The sequence below is a fragment of the Pleurodeles waltl genome, chromosome 3_1 (assembly GCF_031143425.1).
Source record: "Pleurodeles waltl isolate 20211129_DDA chromosome 3_1, aPleWal1.hap1.20221129, whole genome shotgun sequence".
Taxonomy (NCBI): domain Eukaryota; kingdom Metazoa; phylum Chordata; class Amphibia; order Caudata; family Salamandridae; genus Pleurodeles; species Pleurodeles waltl.
Window position 1 is genome coordinate 522,417,573 of NC_090440.1, and position 20,124 is coordinate 522,437,696.

General features: G+C 41.3%; 1 protein-coding gene across 3 annotated transcripts in view; it reads left to right on the plus strand.

Annotated features, from left to right (window-relative positions):
• LRRK1 (leucine rich repeat kinase 1) overlaps positions 1-20,124 on the plus strand; it is a 654,776-nt gene that overhangs the window by 483,751 nt on the left and 150,901 nt on the right. For all 3 annotated transcript variants that reach the window (XM_069222803.1, XM_069222801.1, XM_069222802.1), the window contains exons 20-23: positions 1,656-1,932; positions 5,801-5,972; positions 10,608-10,771; positions 13,220-13,359. In XM_069222803.1, the coding sequence (XP_069078904.1) occupies positions 1,656-1,932; positions 5,801-5,972; positions 10,608-10,771; positions 13,220-13,359 (753 nt within the window). The remainder of the gene's footprint in view (positions 1-1,655; positions 1,933-5,800; positions 5,973-10,607; positions 10,772-13,219; positions 13,360-20,124) is intronic.

The following is a 20,124-nucleotide window of genomic DNA, read 5'->3' on the forward strand; positions in this document are numbered from 1 at the left end:
GATATGGAGCGCCTAGAAACCTCAGGGTGGAGTGTAAGTTGGAGCCTGACAGTATTTATGGAGTTAAGATCATGTTTGATTAGCCCGGCTTAGAGTCCACACACAGATGGCAGGTTAGCTATTGACTCTATTCCCCTATTCAAAACAGAGGCAGTCCTGCATTGCTGGTGAGAAGTCGCCCATTATTATCGTGTAAGGCAGCCCAGGCCTAATATAGATTCATTTATTGAGAATCAATTCCCGTTCTTTGGTTTGAAGACCCTGAAATACCCATTCTCAACGTGGGTGAAGGTCACTGTAAAATAAGGCTTGTGATTGGATGTTACACAGACAAACTAGTGCTCCATATCTGAGTTGACTTACTATGGCACAGATAGGCTCCTGTTTTTTTGAGTAACTCAGCTGCATTATCTTGGGGGACATAAGAGAGTAAGCAGAAAGAGAGTCTAATTTAGAGTATGGCAGACAGTCTGATAGTCCACCAGGGGATTGGATTGTTGTAATCCACTGGCATGGTGAGCCACTGACCACCATGCTTGTATATCTTTGTGAGGCAGATGGAGATCTCTTCACCTTCAGCAGAGCCTCCATCACACTGGCTCCATGGAAGGCACTGAAACTTTACTGATCAGGTGCCATGTTTAATGTTCCCAGTCAGCATTGTTCTTTGTTTTTAAACAAATAAACCCAAATCAGGAGTTGCCCTGGTGGACCCAAAGAAGTAAAAAGTATTTTGGAAGGTTTGCTCTAAATAGAACAGACAGGCTGCGGTACTGTGACTGACAGTCCAATGTCCAATGGGTCATTGGTCAAAAGTTTCAACAGTCAGAACCATGGTGCTCCCCCCAACCCTAAAAAGAGTAGAGGAACCATGAGTTTAGCAGACATGCAGACTACTAAGTTCTTACTTAGTGACCTGTCCTCCAAACTCTCATTCAGGCTCATAGTTGTTCATGTAAATACATCAGCTGACTGGTTTACTTTCGATAGCACGTGGATGGTTCACTTAGTTCACTTACTGATCAAAGAGTTAAGTTATTTTTCGGACCCAAAAATAGAGGGCTGAGGTTCTAAATTGGAACACAGTAGGGGAAGACAAGGTAGGGTGGCCCAACCTTGAAAGAACATCCTTTCTGTAGTCTAAAGCTTAATTATCATCTGAAAGGGGCCATTATAGATCAAGATTGTGAAACAGCACACGTGATAAATGTGCCCTGTACATCCTGATGTGGAGTTCCTACTTTACAATATAGGTTCCATATTTGAGTAAATTGTGATGTACAAATACAGGATTCCCTGCACCAGAATGTGGAGATCAAAACACTCCTTTGCAGCTGGTAATCAGCAACAGGTTATCACTTAATTTGGGATTTCACAGATGCATAAATTAACATAAACTACCTCATGATGTGAGTAGCACCATACATGAAAGTCCCAAATAGTGGTGCACACTACTCTTTGATATTGTTTATAAATACTTTCAAATGCACCTTTTCACACTGAGAAGACCCAATAGTTGACTACAGAAGACCTCATAGAAGAGGCTTCAAAGCATACTTCAAAATGTAAAGAAAAGGTGGATTCAGTGAAATAAGTACATTTGTGGTTTTCTGAAATAGAGCTGCACTTTTCTAAACTACTGATTCTTATTTCAGCCATTAGTTTTTTGATTGAAACTGGAACATTGCTTCATTTCCCGGACACGAGCCATGGTTTGAGAAACCTGTATTTTCTTGATCCAGTTTGGCTGTCAGAATGTTTGGAGAGAATAATTAACATCAGAAGCTCAAAGTCTGTCGCTAAAAATGGTGTCATTAAAGCCGAGGACCTCAGGATGCTGCTGGTTGGCACAGGGTTTACTGAACAAACCGAAGAACAGTATTTCCAGTTTCTCGCAAAGTTTGAAATTGCACTTCCTGTTGCTAATAACCGGTAAGAATTTAGTCATCATTGAGAGGCATCAAACATAGTCATCAAAGTTGGGGAGGTGGAATGATTTAGATGATATGATTGCATGCAAACAAAATCAGCTTAACAACACTGAAGACTACTTAGCTCTACTTAACCACACAGATTACTATCAAACACATAATTACAAAGCTAACAGTTTGCACATTTCAGTAGTTAGACCCTTAGAAACCATGCCTACTTAGGTGGCTGGAAGAAAAAGGAACTCATGAATTGTTAGCATTTTATTAAGTATTCTATATTCTTGTAGAGATCCTTGATAATAATGAACCACACGCCTTCTGTACATTTATTGATTGTAATGGAATATGCTATGATAGGGCAAATTATTGTTGAATTTGATGTTCCGTGCCACCATCTATGCAATCCTCATGTAGTTTGGTCCTTTTTTTTACACCTTCTGGGTCAGATCAAATATCTGTTCTCCATACCGTATGATCCTAAAATTGGTTACCAGATCGTCAGACAGCCTAACTTGCAGAGGGGTTTATTCTCCTTATCAGCACATTCTAAAGATCCACGAACCACATCCTCCCATGCAGTGATGTCTGATTGTTGGTTTGCTTTATTTTGCCATGAAAGGAATGGTTGACAAGTAATGCCAGTTGGTCTTGTAAATCTGGACAGTTGACAATCTGTTTTCTACCATGGAACCTAGAAACACAGCTAGTCCTTGTAATTATGTTATGGAAAGCTACTACTTTACCCTTGATTCGCCCTGCAATGGTTATTAACAGGTAATGGTTATAATTTCTATACCTTTGCTAACAATAGGTCAGGTTAGCTCTCCAGCTGATTTCAGCAGTGACCCGACCCTTACTGGCTGAAGGATTTAGGTGTTCTCCACCACAGATGCATCAGTTTGCACCGATGTCTTCCCTCTCTAACTAACCTTCCAGTTCTGTAAACCATGCAAATAGTGTCTTTTTTCAGGTTTCCAATACTCATACAGACATTGATGCCATTTCCAAAAAGACATATTCTAGCGCTCAAGCTTTCAATAATGTCTCGGAAACAGGCAGCGGTACAAATGGACCCCATGGCTTGCTTCATTTGATATATCGTCATTTGTGAAACACCTACATAGGCTGGGGCATCTGATCCTGGTGAGCCCACCGAGCAGCTCCCGCTCACCACTGTAAATTCCATTTACAGCACATCCCATTAATTGTCGATCGGTGCAGTCTGTGGATGGTCTGGGGTTCAGTGCAGGTAACCTTGAAAAAAATGCACCTCAATAAAGTCAGCCAACGGTGTAGTCACTAATGCACCAATGTAGAAGGATGTAGAAGCTGTCCAGCAAGCATGCCTGAATGTTGTGAAGTCTGCATAGGTCTAAAGAAAATATTTTAGGAATAAATCAATAATATCTCCCTTAGTTCATTTACATTTGAAATATTGTAAGTACTTTCTAAGCTCTGTGCGTATTCACAGTATCTGGCACCCTACCCTCCCGAGCAGTAGACTTTTTTTGAGGGGGTGCGGATAGTGCTGTTCCATCAAACATGGCCCACAAGGAGATGTCTTTTAAGAAATAAACAGCAATAAAGGTCTCAGCGGGCTCTGGCATAAGCCCCATTCGCATTGTCCGGGTCTTTTTGGCCATGTCACTGTGTTCATAGTTCCTTCTGGTCATGGAGTTTGTACTTTTTTAATTAAAAACGGATTGTCGGTTGCCTGGAGACGGTCAGTCTTGCACGCTAACGTTACGTGCACCAAGCCAGTACATTGAAAATCTTTTTAACCCACTCACTTGCATTTTTTAATTTTATGTACATCGCATATGCAGATTTTAGGTTTGTTATTGATCATCTGCTCTACATGGCCATCTGATCTTGATACAGAAAGCTGTGCACGAGGTCACAGCTCAGCTTTCCCAGACTTTTCTCCGTTATCTTTAACAGCATCTTCATAAACTCCCAGGCATGCATGGTCAGTCTCCAGTGAGAAAGGAGCAGCTTAGCCTCGCTGTGATCATTTATGGAAAGCTCCTAAGCGCTCCGCATTATGATTTCTTTTTTTGATACGCGAATTCCTGCTTACCTTTAAAAGTAGGGCAGCACGGCCACTCTTGTTAAGTTGCCTAAAAGCTTATGACAGCTAATCTTCCTAGTCAAACCATCTGGATTCCGGAGTTATTGGAATGTGTGTCTGTCTTTTCCAGTTAATCGGCCTTTTGGATTAGTTTACCTTTGAGAGGGTTGCGGACTGAATTGCCAGCAAGGTAGAAAACGTGTCATTGCTCGTTGAAAGATATAGTAGGTCGCTAGAAAGAATACAAATCCCTGAGCCCCCTGTTACTTTCTTCATAGTAAGAATGAAAATCCCTGACCCCCGTTTACATTATTTACGGGAATCCCGATTCGGCTATAAACCGAGTTTACGCCCCCCATGTCGAGTTGTTTTCGCCAGGAAAAGTCTAAAACATGGCGAAATGTGCGCGGAAAAACACATGCAATTATCATTTGTGCATACAACCACCTCCGCTTTTGCACCCCATTCCTACGTGAAAAACTTTAAATTCCTCATAGTTTTTCACTTAGGAATGGTATACATTGTCACATGGACATGTAGAAATGAGTGATACATCATTTTCATTTTGAAATTAATTTCACTATGTTGGTTCTTACAAGAAGCAAAACGTAAACGGAGTTAACTTGAATTAGAAAAATAAAATGAAAATTTAAAGTACAGTTGGATTTTGTGTTTATGGTGGTTATCTTTCCTGAAATATTTGTCTTTTTGCTGGAAAGGAAAGCCCTCCTTCGTGCATTCATCGAACAAAGCATGGATTCCTCTACCTCTTTCACTATTAAACGTTCAATCCTCGGATATATTTAGGTATTTCTATGTCTGTGATGTAGACTGAGTACCAAAATGTTGATACACAAGAGACACTTTACATAGACATGACAAAAATACAAAAGTAAATATTCTCAGTCACGTCTGTAAGCAGGGCAGTGCACTTAGTAACATCGTCAGTGCTTAATGTGAGCCAGTGGTTTCCGGTGCGGGGACACCGGCACTTATTTTTGAGGGGCGGCACTTATTTTTCTGCCTCAACCATTTACTGCAAGCAAAATACTCGTATGGGAAAGACGGAGGAAGATAAAAACGAAAACATCTCACAAAGGAAGAAAGCAGAAAGGTGCAAGAGGGAGCTGAAGAGGCAGGGAGTGGCAGGAAATGGATTAAAGAGGCCCGAAATGGTTTCAGGATTACACTGCCTCAGCATTCAGTGCTCACACATTTAATAATAGCAGGAGAGCTTTGGGCACCGGCCAGAGTCAATGTGTACTCAGATGCTCTCCGAGTTCACAGTTTTATATGACTTTCAAATAGACAGAGGTGGAATTGTTGTCATAGATAGCCCCACCTAAGGAGGCTTGTGCAACTGCAGGTGAAGCAGCCTCCTCTGCAGCAAAAGAATGCTCCCCTTCCATGGCAAAATGTGGCAGAGTTGGGCCTTCACCACAGTGGTGGGTTAAAATTGGCCAGTTTTATCTTTAAATGAGACGCTGAGTCTCAAGGACTACCATGGCTTATTTATAACCTTTCCTGCCTTTTGTGAATGGACAGGCAGGCAGAAAGGCATAGGCATTTTGAAATGTGTTTGCAGCCAAACCATTTATGTAGTCTACTTTTTCACCTTTAACATCTGGGTTTTAACAGCTGCCACATGCCATGGAAATTCAGGACATATGAAGATTTTTTTCATAAAATATTTCTTTGTAGCAAGTTAATCTTGAGTTGTTCTTCATAGCATAAACGCATTAGATTTGGTATATTAGATCTGGTAAAATCCTGAACCACTGTGTCACTTTTCTTCCAGGTACCTCCTCCCTCATCTCCTTCCTGCCAAGCCTGGGTTAGACATCCATGGGTTACGACAAATGACTGCAAATTGTGTCCAAAGGCTATTTAAGATGAGTTTTGTCCCAGTTGGTTTCTGGCAGCGGTTTATAGCCCGAATGCTGATCAGCCTGTCTGAGATGGATCTGCATGTAAGTGAATACTGCTGTTTTCTGGTTACAGAAAACAATGACATACTCTACTTTGTCTTTCAAATTTTCAGCTGAATATGAAATTGTACAGGGTGCTCATCAGCTGAACCTATAGAAGAGCATTGCAGGGGAGTTGTGTGCACATGCAATCTTTCTCACATACACCCCAGACTCTCTTTTTCATGTAATAAGAGAAGTGATGTGCAGTGGGTGTACTCATGTACACCATTGTCCACGTGGAAGTGGACACAAAAATCAAACGTAATTGTCATGGTTCAAATGATGTTCAATACACTAATAGACTAGCAGAGGTTATCGGCCTAAAAAGCATAAAATGGGCCAGAGGTCCCTGCTTAGAGTCTCTAGCCCCTCTGACCCGTGTGCTATTTAGATACCTAGCATCAAGTTCCCCCTAGACTGCAGCCAGACTTTCAGACAGCGCAAAGGATAAGAGATAGGGTAAACTCTGTTACTACTAGCCCTTTCCTTCCACTGGCTTGGAGAAAGAACAAACAGGAACTCACCAGTGAAAATGTGCCACCATAGCAAAACCAGCATCCTCAATATCCCACACACTGCCAATGCTCAAAACGAACATCTGAAACATAAGCTCCTACTCTTATGCCATCTAAAAGTGATAGGTGACTCCCTAATACCCCCCACATTCTGGTAACTGTAGTGGAACACCTGACTCTTCATAAACTTTGACAAAGAAAGAGGAAAAGCAACCCCTCTCTACCAAAAATATGGCTGAATTAGCCCAGCTGTGTGCCCTTCTGACAGAGAACAGCATCAAGATTCACCAATATGCCAGTAATACTCAACTGTACTTGAAAGTCTACTCCTGCAACAGATATCCAATGTAACAAAGTCTGCTTGCACGTCATCTAGACCTGGATCTCCAATCAAGAATACAATAAACAAGATATAGTACAAACCCCTCTCTACCAGTGGCAGTATCAGTGGCATGAACCTTAACTTTCACCAAATGCAAAGTCACTTGGATTCACCCTAGACTACAATGTGACCCTCAAAAAACACATTGCCACACAAAGATGGCCTCATACCATCTCTCTCTTCTAAAGAAAATCAAACCATTTCTTTCAGAAAGGGACTTCAAAACTTGTGTTCAAACATTCATACTCTCTCATTTGTATGGCGGTAATGCCCTACTCCATTGCCTCCCAGACTCCACACTGACACCACTTAATGGCATCCTGCATGCTTCGCACGTCTCATCCAGGAATGAAGAAATGTGATCACATCCCCACCATCCTAATGGACCTATATTGGCTCCTCATGCCACCTGCACACTCACCAAAACCAGCTGTATCATTTAGAAAACTGTCTCGACCAGCGGCCTTGCTTAACTTGCAGACAAACCAAATCCACGCACCCAGGATCTGGAATAAAATCCTAGTATCGATCAAGGCCACCCTAATGCTGTTTGAACTTAGGAAAGAGTTGAAGATTCCCCTCTTTAAAGTACACTACATCACAATGCATTAACCATCAACAACCCATCTTCCTCTCCTCTTACTCATTGACTCTGATTGTTGTCAGCCCTGTAGAACACTCCGCTGCCTTTTGGATATGTTTGCTCTATTGAAATATCACAAACATATGTGCATACATACATCTTCATCAAGGTGTAAGTATTCATCAGTTAAGCATGGGGAGTAGCCACTGCCCGCTAACATTATGAAAAACAACATCAGGCATCCTGCAAAAATGAACCTCTCTCTCTCATTACACAATAACAAGACACCATAAAGAGCCTAGAAACAAAATGGAGCATACTTACCAGGCATGTACCTCCAGCTATAAGCAAGGCAACACATCCTCTTAGAGAACACAATGCAGATACTACTCCCTTTATCACCACCCAGCTGAACTTCCCTGGACAAAAGGTACAAACTAAGTAAATGTAATAATGCAGTTCACATTAATCAGTTTGGTATGCAGAGTTATCCTTGCACATTGCCTTTTATGGAGGGCTGATAGATGGGGCTGAATCCTGGCTCCTGCTGATAAGTTCCTAGTCCCCCTGCTTTCCAATATCATTAGGTGCTTTTAAAAGGTTCCAACTGCTGCTGGTTTCTTCGCTATTGCCTGTAACCACAACGTCCTATAAAGAGTGGTACACTGTCTGCTGTGGATCCCTGCGCTGCCTACATCATCACGGAAAACCGGGTCTATTTCTAAACATCTGCTTCCAGGACAGCAAGCAAAGGGAACCATGAGAGGGACAAAAGGTCCCATCTGTTCGCATTGGCTCCACAATCCTGTACCAAACCCCTAGTGCAAGTTCTGGAGTTGAGAGTCCCTGGGATTCTCCATGCTGATCCAGTACATCTAGTGCCAGTTTCCTCTTTCCACAGTAACCTTACAGACTAAGTCACCTTATGCATCTATAGGTTAGTTGCTGGGAGTGCTGTGGTGTTTCACAACTTGGAAGATGATGCACTTCTAAGAGCTGGAAAATAGGAATCTGACCTCCTCATGAATGACCTGGTGTTTAGGGTATTTGGAGGGCTACACACTTCCTTCTGAGCCGGACAGTAAGGCTTAAGGCAGGGCTGTGTCCAACATACTTGCAAGAAAGCCAAATCCATGTAAGATTTTACAGTTAGCACTGACTGTGTAAATGATTCCTATTAAAAGTCTTTTTACATTTCTCTTTGTATAAGTTTGCTTTGTCTATAACTTGAAATTCCAGCATGGGCCCACGTTGGTTGCACCTGGTTCAGTGGATCACTTTAGCATGACCTTAGAATCACATCTCTGGTGGACAAGAGGTGAACCGAGAAACCTTCATGAATGAAGACCTATATGATGTAGAAGGTGTGAGAATGCTGTACGAATTGTGTCTCCGAAGAAAAACACTTACTACTAAAATAATTTGTGAAACAATGCCAGTAAAGCTCCCAACCAGATAAACGGATTAAACCCTTAAATGCTATGCCCTCATAAAAGCAAGAGTCAAATTAGAAAACAGGAGGAGATACTGTTACATAAATAATGAAAATTAAAAAAGATGGATTTAAGAGGGGTTCTCTCTCACACTTACACAGCCTCATCTTTCTAAATATTTGGTTTTACATCATGCCTACTAAAGATGGCAAGCTATCTGGTTGAGAAATGCTTTTTGTGGGCTTACCAAAAATGTTACAGTCAACCTATGCTGTACCATTGGTTAAGTTTATTTTTATTTTTATTCTTATTCGCCTACTTCTTATTAAATGGGTTTACTTGTGTTTACCCTTCCCTGGAGCATATCCTCTTTGTCATCTTTTCAACTGTCTGACTTGTATCCTTGCACTGCTGATTTTTAGAGAACTATTTGTTTCTTTTTCGTTAAGTACTCAATTAGAGTGTGTGTGGTTTCCAACTCCCTCCCTCGTGTAATTCTTCCCACTGTCTTCTTCTCTTTGTCAGGTGCCTAGTGTGATTCCCTCTCCATTATGTGTTTCTTTTCCCCACCCAAAATACCCTGTGTTGCCTGTTGCAGTCTCCCTCATGTGTTCCCGTGCCTGCAGGACAACCCTCTCCTGTACTCTGAGTTGCTCTTTCCCTCGTGTGCTTCTCGTCCCCGGAAACACCCAACCCTTGTGCTCCATGTTGCTTCTCCCTTGTGTAGTCGTGTGCATGCTTTCCAACCAAGCCAAAACCAACCCCCCCCCGTCTCCCTCATGTGATTGCTCCCTGCAACCCACTGTCACTGTGCCCCTCTGCGCTTTCATGTGTCTTTTTCTCCTCACGTGCTTACCCTCTGTAAACTACCCCTTGACTCCAATCACAATGTGCTGCGCTCTCACTAGTCTGCTTCTATCCTATGCAAAACCACACACTCAGTTTTGCTCTGTCCCTTATGTGCTCCCCCCCACTTATTTGACCAATTCTGTACTGTATCGGCACAAAATGCTTTTTGCCGAAGGAAAACAAGAGTGACAAAACCAATAGTTTTTAAAGGCGAGAAATACTGGTTTTGCCAGTGCTTGTTGTTTAAAGAGGGCTTTTCTGATGGCTAGGAATCATGGATAGCAGGATGCCACAAAAGTGGAAGGGTCTGCTTTTCTCACTTTGTCCAGATTTGAACGTATAGATAGTTGTTTACATCTAGGCAAAACCCTTGTAACAGATGCTGGAAACAAAATCAGTAGAAACGTCTAAAATGTGTTGATTTGTTTAACTCCACAAACAGTGATGGTCAGGACTGGACATGGGTGTGAAGCGTAGGTCCATGAGAGTCAGGCTCATCTCGAATTTTCAGGATAACAACAGACTGTGTTGATTAATTTCATTTAGATTATTTGTATGTAAATATATTTTATGTGGCACTCCTGGGCCATTCTTGGACATCCCTGGAATAGGAAAGACGTCTTAAGCTGGAGAAGGATTCTCCTGTGTGGAGTGGGCCCAAGCTCAGCCTTTGGATTTGTGTCCTCCTTCGAGTACTACACTGTTAATTAACATCTATAATTCTGTTTATTGTGCAACTACATATATTTTTCAGCAAATACAAAGAGGAACTGTTAAACAGCTCCTTCATCGTGTAGTGCTCCGAACAAATGGTGCAGTGAAACATTTTAGGTTTTCCACAATTGATGCATCCTATGTATATATGTCTTTCAGCTCTTTGAAAACAAGAAGGCCTCTAAGTCCAGGAACAGAAAGGTTGCTGTTTACAGTTTTACTGGACACCCAAGGAATCGGTGCAGCACGTTCCGGGTGAAGAGAACACAGACTGTCTACTGGCAAGAAGGCCTGCTGGTGACCTTCGAGGGCGGCTACCTCAGGTAACTCTTCAGAGCAGCTTGGAGGCGCTCCAGCGCAGTTAATCCTTGGTGACCTTCCAGTGAAATTACGTCCGATAATTTCTAGGAAACTGTATAGAGCAGTAGGCACAGGTAACGTGTAGGTGACTTCACAGTGCAGGAATCTTGGACAATCTATCAGTTGTGACCTGTAGATGACTTTACAGAGCAGTTACAACAGATATGCTGCAGATGACGTTACAGTATAGCTCCACAAATAACTTGACGTTTAATTTACAGTTCATTTCCCTTAGTTTTGTAGATTACAGTATTTGACTTTTATATCATTTTGATTTGTTCGTGGTAATAACAAGAAGCTGTCTCATGGTATTCTTGGGCTATGTTGGCAGGCTAGCTCATTATGAGTGGCTCGAACATTTTTGATATGTGCAGTTCATCCTGGTGCCACACAAATAAGAATTTTGAATTTTGCATTTTTTATTACACCAATTTATAAAAAAGTGTGATAAAAACTGTAATCACCATTACATTTCGGTAGCTCTAAACTTCTGGAATTTAAAAGGAGAAAAGGGAAAAATATTGTCTTGATGTGGTAAACGCTAAAATTCGCACAGTGGGCCCCATTCTATGGACACAACTTGCAATAGGCGTACCCCATATATTCTGAAGACCTCAAGACTGATTCTGGGATGCGGTAATTATTGCATATATAACAGGGACAGTCGTAACGAAGGACATAACTGGGCCACTCGTAATGAGGGACACTGTAGGGATGAAACCTCATGTAGGCGATTTTACAGGGCTGCAGTAGATAACGTTATAGGGCAGCTACTATAAATAATGTGTTGGTTAGTTAACAGGGCTTTAAACTAAAATAACATGTAGTTGAGTTTTTTGGTATTTGCATTTTTTTTCAAATGTGCAGTATATACTAAAAACATTTTATTTTCGAGGTGCAGGTAGAAGGGAAAGGGAAAGAAAGAAAAAGAAGGGAGCTTCCTCGTGACTTTGTGGAGCAAGGTTTTTTGCTTTGTATGTGAGTGTTAGGACTGACACTTCAAGAGCTATTTATGTAACGTTACCACAAGTAATCACTAGCTTAATTTACCAGGCTCTCACATCGGATAAATAGTAGGTGACTTAGGGCTTGATTTAGAGTTTGGCAGAGGGGTTACTCCGTCACAAACGTGATGGATATCCCGTTCGCCGTGTTACAAGTTCCATAGGCTTTAGTGGAATTGTAATACCGTGGACGGGACAGCCGTCACGTTTGTGACAGAGCAACCCCCTCCGCCAGACTCTAAATCAGGCTCTTAGCAAGGCACTTATCACAATATCATGGTGGTTTTGCACTCTACTACCTTATGGAAATTGTAATTGACTTTATGGAGCCACTTACCTCAAACAACCTTTAAGTGGATTCTAAAGTGGGTACCTTGGTTAAACTCTCAGTAACCCTAAAGATAGATGTCTCAAGAGATCTGTTTGTGGTCTTTGGCTAGCTCATGCAATCTGCCCATGATCTTTGAGAGTGGGGTGGAAATGGGGTGGTTGGGGGGGGGGGGAAGGATCAGTAATGTTTTACTGTCCTGCCAAAGCAGGTATTTCAATTCACCAATTATTGATCACACTGTCAGTGGGCAGTTTGTAAGTGTCCTTTGAGAGCAACTAATTCTGGTGGCCTGATAGTGCCCTTCCAGCAGCCTAACTTGTTCATTGTTTAAGCTGTGGTGATGAGTTGCACAGTACTGGTGGGGTGCAGCCATATTTATGAGTACTATGCAGTAACACTCTACTATTACCGTGCAACCATGAAGTCAAGAAATCAACCGCTTGGATGAGGAAATAACTACTGCAGACCTTTAATTACTGGGCAGAATTCCACAAAGTGTTCCTATTCTGGGGGTATTAAAGTACACATTTACCCCTGCCCTGATCAGGTGGTAAATGTGTATAATTGCTTCTGTGTGGGTGAAGGATAAACTGAGGGAGGTGCTGAGGATCACAAAGGAAAGGGACCATGTTGGCTGGGTGGATGGATGGATGACATTGATTGCTCCCCATTCCTTGGCTGAAGGTCAATTGTGGGTCAGCGAATGAGCAATGCCACACTTTCTCAAGGCAAATTTACCAACCAGATTTTCCAGCTGGTAAAATCAGGTCCTTTGTTCCAGCACATGGTGTAAATACAGGTGGAGAAACAATGGCTCATTTATGATTGAGTGGCTCGGAATTCCAGAAGGGAATTTTACTTTGCTAAACTCATAATCAAGGCCCTAGTAGCCTTGCGTCATGGCTGTCACTAGAAACTACTTTCCTCTAGTTCAGTTTATCTGGGCAGTAATGATCCATATCTCATTTCTAACCAAGCCTAAGCCAAACCACGAATACTGCTTATGGCGCTGATCTCTTCTGTGTAACCCAGCTATTGTCGCTAAGCATCTCCATTCATTTCTCTTTGCTGTCTAGTGTTGAATCGTCAGATTTTTATTGGAATAAAAAGAAGAGTGAAGGCATTAAGTTGATTTGTCAGTCCGAAATGAGAGATTTCTCAGCAATGGCTTTTATCACAGACCATGTGAACTCGCTCATAGATCAGTGGTTTCCAGGTAAGATGTCTTTGAATTTCTGGGTATTTTCTTTGTAGTGAATTGTTTAAGTAAATTTGTGTGGCTGTGAAGGCTTCAGCTCAAAGGACTTCTTTTCTGGTTGCATGCAGCGAGAAAGATATCTGTAAGTATAGATTCTCCTCTTCAAAAAGCGGGCTAATGCAGCTGGCTTGGTCTGCAGTTCTGCTTTCTAAAAGAACACCAGCTTCTGCTGCACTGTCTTGTGTTTGCAGAGTGAGTCTAAAGTTTATATTTCACCAGGGTGACCTTTCTCTTTGGTCTCATTGTAGGGTGGTAGGATGAAATAGAGCTAGTTACAATTGTTTTCTAATGGAATGGGTTCATTTGAGAATGTGAACTACCTGACACAGGGAAGCACAAGGAAACAATCCCTGTTCAAGCCCTGGTTTTAGCAACTGCTATTGCCTGCGTTGGTGCCTCCACCCTTTGTAAAGCCACCTTCCCGGCAACAGAATCTGCAGCCCTACAGGAAAGCTCATTCCTCACTATCAAAAGCTCTTCACACCTCCTAAACCCCATTTGAACTTCGAGTTACTCTGCATGAGGTCACCAATACATTTGAAGTTGCAGAGAGAAGTATTCTTTAATAAGGACAGTTACCTTGTTAGGTGCTTTGATTGGCATCTGGCCACACAGAGATGTCCCTGTTCTTCAGTTATCACTTTGGTGTAGTGCGTTGTGTTGTTTGTAATAAGGTTGATGGTAATTGATTATGGGGAGAGATGAAAGATGCCTGAATGTTCTTACAATTGACAGGAGAAATATTTCACTCAGTTTATAGACCTTGCAGATCTTTTTCATTGGGCTACTACTCTGTGGTTTATAACATTTAGAGGGCACACCCGTTTAGGTTTTTCTCTTTACTTCACAGCGTGTCTTGTGTGGTTATATCAGTGTTTTTTATGTTTGTTTAGTTAACCTTCTTCTGTGGAGCTGATCTACCAAAACGCGTATTGGCAAACTTTATGTATAATATTAGCAAAGTTACCGTTCACATTTTCGGATGAACTGAAGCATTACAATAGGTTAGAACAGTTAATAAAAGTTGAAATAAAAGTTTGTTACCAGCCAGTATGTTACATTGTACAGAGTGTGTATTGTGGAAAGAGCAATACAAAGGGAGATATAAAACAGAGATGCATATTAGCTCGAAGGTATTCAGAAAAACTGGAGTAAATGTGACTTCAGAAATATTTCCTGCAAGATAGTAGGTAGCCCCTGGGAGGAGAAATAACGTTTCAGAAATTGGTTGGAGCATCAGACTGTTCATGTTCACCGATCGTTCACATTTACAATTCCTCAGTGTCTCTGACCAAGTGGCCTTGTTGGATGAATCATTTCGAGAATAATTAACATTTCAGAATAAATTGAGAGTATTTATTCATTATACAATGTAATTGCAACCCACCGTGGTAATAATGTAATATTGTTTGAGAAAAATACAACTAAGATGTACAAAATATCACAAACAAAGAGAAAGGTGAAATAACGAAGGAATCTAGGATATGTCATATATACATACATGTCATAGAGGTCTTAAGGGGGAAATATACAGTCAGATTGAAATACAATATGAAAGAGTTTTCAACTGGATAAAAATAAATATAGGTTAGAATTCATGAAAAACCTACTAACCACAGAGCACTTGCCTCTTAATGCAAACTATTTTAGAATCCATCACCAAATGCCTAATTTAACTCTGAAACACACGTTTAGATATCTATTCGAGCTAAAAGGCCAATGCAACTCACAAAATAGCATAGAAGGCTTTATTCCATTTAAGTAAAACCTTTGAGACCTGCCTTGTAGTCGCTCTGTTGACTCCTGACGGAGTAGAAAGTTTGATTTGCAATATTCTGCGCCAGGCTTACTAATGCAAGGATTCTCCCAGAAACTGGTTTCTCACTACACAATGACAAGCACCCTACAATAAACCATTCCAGGTCTTGTTCACCAGTGAACGTTCAGAGGGCAAAACATTGTAGTGGGTACCATGGAGTTTGGAGATCAAAATTCAAAGGTTTCCTTTTTTGAACTGTCAGCTACTGAAACTTGGCTCACTTAGTTTCCCTTGATGTGTGCTTTTTACCTTTTCTGAACAGTTCAAATTTTCTCTGCATCTGTGTCCAATGTCTTTTTGCTTTGGGTTTTCCTATGCTTGCCCAGTCTATGGTAGCCTGATTTTCTCTCCTGGTGCCAAATGAAACACAAGAACCGTGTCTTGCTCGGCAGGAAACTCTGTACTTGCAGTTAATTGCAGAAGACCACTCTCACCTAAAAGTTACCAGTGCTAATGTGTGGTGCATTTAGAAGCTCGACTGAGAAGGACAGCGTTTTTGACTAACCAGGCCTAAAAAGTAGCCCTCCCAAATTTCAGTGTAAAAGAACCTGGGACATATATGGATTCTAGAAGGTTTCACCTCTCTCATCGCTTCTGTTTAACATTTGTCTTGCAGTAATGTAGGCATATGATAAACTGCTAACAATTAGTCTGGACAAGGTTGCTCCCGTTTCTGTCTACAACCTTAACTCTTGCTTGTTGGACATCCAGAAATAGGCTTGTCAGAAATTCTTGAAGCTCACTAGTAACACAATTCGAGCTCCTAGGGAGAATATCGGTGTCTGGCAAGATTCAGCATGGTCACATTTACTGTGGACTCCTCCCATTAACCCTGCAGAGGTAAAATCATTAGGTGTGTGGAGAATTTACTCAAAGTTGCCTCAAGAATCAATCCAAAAATATTTAATCCTCAGAAAGGACTTTCTTCCCAAAACTGGATCTAGTGCATCACTGAAATAAATCTCAGAGAGGGTATCTGTATATGATCTTATCATTTGTGACAGAAAAGAATTATAAAGTTCTATATACATCATGTCTGTACAACCCTATTGATGACCCCACCCCTTTATGAGCGAACAGCTCATCCCAAAAAAAAAAAAAACGTACATTACATACAAAAAAGAACAAAAGAAAATAGGGGAGACACATGACATCAAGAGAACATAGAGGTACAGTGATTTCCTCCGAATGCTCAAGGAGAAATGCCCAAAGTTAATCTTCCCAACTAAAGCCGACCTCTATGAAGTTTAAATTGGATGATGTTAAGGTCCCTTTTACAATTTAAACAGAACCATCCTCAGGTCTATAGGCCACCTTGTGTCCAAAAAACAAATAACCAGGACTAACGCCGAATGTGATTAATTGGAAAACGCTTGCCCGGTTGTTGCAAGGGGAGGATCAACTGGTGCTTTAATGTAAATACAAATTGCTCAAGTGATATTTCTAAACACCAGTGAGTCACTTATAGGCCTTTGGGCCAAACACAGAGGAAATATACAATAAACCTCAACTAGTCCAGATGATGGTTTTGAGATCCAAGAAGCTTGGGTCAAATCTGCTTTTGGTAGAAGTTGAAAGGAGGAGGCATTTTGTTTTACGTCGGTTAAGAAGGATGACGTTCTGATGCATTTAAGTTTTAAGGTGAGATACGCAGTTTCTGAGGAGTTAAGTATCCACTAATACGGAGGATTTTAAGTAAAATTTCATGTTGTCTGCATTTTGGTGAAGGGCTGTACTTTAGTTGTGGAAGTTCAATATTAGGGTCTACATGCAGAGATTAAGAAGAATTGATGTTTGGATGCATGTGGATTTGTGTAGCACACGTTTGGATGAGAAGTGCATTAGTCCTGATCTTCAACAGTTGGGGTTTCTCAGGAAAGATTCAAACCAGGCCAGAGTTTTACATTTTAAAGTATGTACAATAGTACTACAGTAATTTTATGCATGTACCAGAAAATGCTGTAAACAAATCTACGTGTGGAGTCCTTCCCCTCTGACTCTCCTATCGTTTCTCTGTGGATATCTCCCCCACAGTGTCTGAGATCTCTGCATATGTAGGTATACGTTTCAGTAGTAAATGTCAGAGGGACAAGGGGGAGTGGTTGGAAAATGGAGAATACTTAGTCCTAAATGGGAGGGGCTTAGGGACATTTAAGGAGGGGGTTTAGGGAGGAACACAGTAAAACTTCACAAACAAAACTTCTGAAGTTACTAAGGCCCTAAAGGTGTCAAAACAGATATAAATGTGCTCCAGCCCAGCCTTGGAGTAGGTCAAGCAGCACACATGGTCGCTCACAGGTACTGCAACACTATAGAAAACCATGAAGGCAACACTATAGAAAACCATGAAGGCAGGGAAATAAACTAACATCCCATAGGAACTAATGTTGAAATAAATAAGTTATTTTGACATTTAAATTACAATTTAAACTCTGAATTGGTGATTAGCAAAAAAGTGAAAAGTTACATTTAAATGTAGAAGTAAATATACTCTTGAGTAAAATCTATATTTAAATTTACCTCTGCGAATATGCCCCAATATCTAAGCATTTTATTATTCTAAAGCAATGCTAAAAAAATCAATGATATTGAAGGCCTGATTTAGAACTTGACGGATGGGTTACTCCGCCACAACTGTGATGGACATTCCATCCGTTGAAATCTAAGTCTCATAATGGGACTCAGATTTCAGCGGATGGGATAACTGTCACTTTGTGACAGAGTAGCTCATCCACCAAGTTCTGAATCAGCCCCTGAGTCATGTACAACACAAAATGTTTCACTAAAAAACTAAAATAACGAGAAAGGTATCACTGATGACATTAGCAGAATCCCAATAGAATTAGAATAGAATGGGTAAATAAGCATTGCGAAGAACTTAAGTGCAGTTTGACAAATCTGCAAGAAATTTTTAAAACTAGTTTGCCACACACTTCAGCTGCTGTCTTGAGAGTTTCGGGGTGATTCGTCAAGCATGGGCTAAGATAAAGGGGCGTTCCAAAGCAAGTTTTCCCCATGCAATTTCCCATAGAGATTTTAGACATAACTGCAGCCTGAACTTCTGGATGGAATTACATCAAAGTTGTCCGAAAGCTAGCTCTTGGTCCAGGAAGCGTGCTTTCTGTGAATTGGTCCGTTCAGTAGTTTTTGAGATAGTAAGTAAAAAATAAATGTGTATTTCTAGGGATGCAGATCGGCCCTGGATCTGACAGTCCCTGTGCTAAAATCTGATTGGCTGCCAACACTTCAACCAGTATGTGTTGGCAGCCCTTTTGGGACTTGGACTCAGCTGAGTCCCAAAAAGAAAGTAAAAATAAAGAAGAGGGGGCAGGGTAGAAATACCCTGACACTGTAGTTTTGGTGCTGGGGTCCCTCTTTACCTGGCCAGGGCAAAAAAACATTTTCTAAAAATGTTCGTCGGAAATCTGCGGATCCGGCAGAAAAAACAAACAAACGCAGAAACCCCCACCTGGTGTTTTATGAGCCCCTGGGTGGGCCATGTCGAGGGGGACATGGTTTAAATAATAAAGAAAAGGGGAGGAGATGCTTGAGGAACAATCACTTTGTTAAAATTATGGCCACAGAAGGTCACTGGAGACATTATCTCTGGGTCCTTCACTCAGCTGTGGTGTGAAATATATACTATATATTTAACCAACAAGGTAACATTTTCGAATTAGCCAGTAGAAAGTACTCCAGTTGGTTAGAAATTTTGAACAAAAACTGTGGCCTCTTCTTGGATAAATAAACAGGTCAGGATGCATTCTGGTACAGATGCTCACTTAAACAAAATTATACCTCAACCTCTCCCCCCAGGCCGTGCGTGGTGTGATGTGCCTGGGGGTTGGCCACAAGACTGGCCAACCTCATTGCGCAAGGCCAAAGGCAATGCATTGCGTGGGGTTGGATGCCTGGGGGAGTTGGCTGCGGGGCCTGGCCAGGGACAGGTCCTGCACCCAACCTCTACCATGCACAGCCAATGGTCGTGAGTGACGCAGGGTTGAATGCCTGAGAGGGTTGGCCACAGGGCCTGGCCACAGACCAAGCCATGCAGCCAACCCCTGCCGCACATGGCACATGGGGTTGGCTGCAGGTCCGCCGGCCAGCACCCCACTGTGTTAAAAAAAAAAAATAGAGATGCATTGGAAAAACTTAGATTAAAGGGATGTTTTAATTAGGAATTAGCATTTAAAAAACTTCAGACGTTCACTGAAAAAAACAAAGGTTACAGGGATGTTATAGTTAGATTCTGAATTTACATGCACAAAACCATAGAAATTCAGCTGTTACAAGTAGTTATTTCAAGTAACTATAACTTGTGCCCTAAGGTAACTCACCCCTTTGCCATGCACAGCTAATTACCCCACATATTACAGCATTCATGACACCTTCTGTAGCATCATTGATATCATCAGTGAAACATTTGCAAAAATATTATTGATTAGAAAATTGTGCATGACCTAACGGCACAAGTTATAGTTACATGAAATTACTCTAACAGCTTTAGCTCTGCTGGAAAAATCAAGGTATCGCTTCACTTTTCGATGCCACACCTACTCAGCGGACCACACCGTCTTTTTTTACGCATCCCAGGTACTTCGTGCTAAAGAGATACATCAATTTGTTCCTATGCATTAAGACTTACTTAAACCTCTAAAAGGTGATATCTTGACTTTGAATATTGGATTTTTGTTGTTTTGGCCTTGTATTATTCAGATAAATATTAGCTATTTTCCTAAAATCATGTGGAGTACTTTTTGTAGTGTTTTCACTGTGTTACTGTGTGAGTTATTGCGGAAATATTTTACAAATTGCCTTTTAAGTTAAGCCTGCCTGCTCTGTGCCAAGCTACTGGAGGGTGAGCACAGGATAATTTAGGTTTTGTTGTGACTTACCCTGACTAG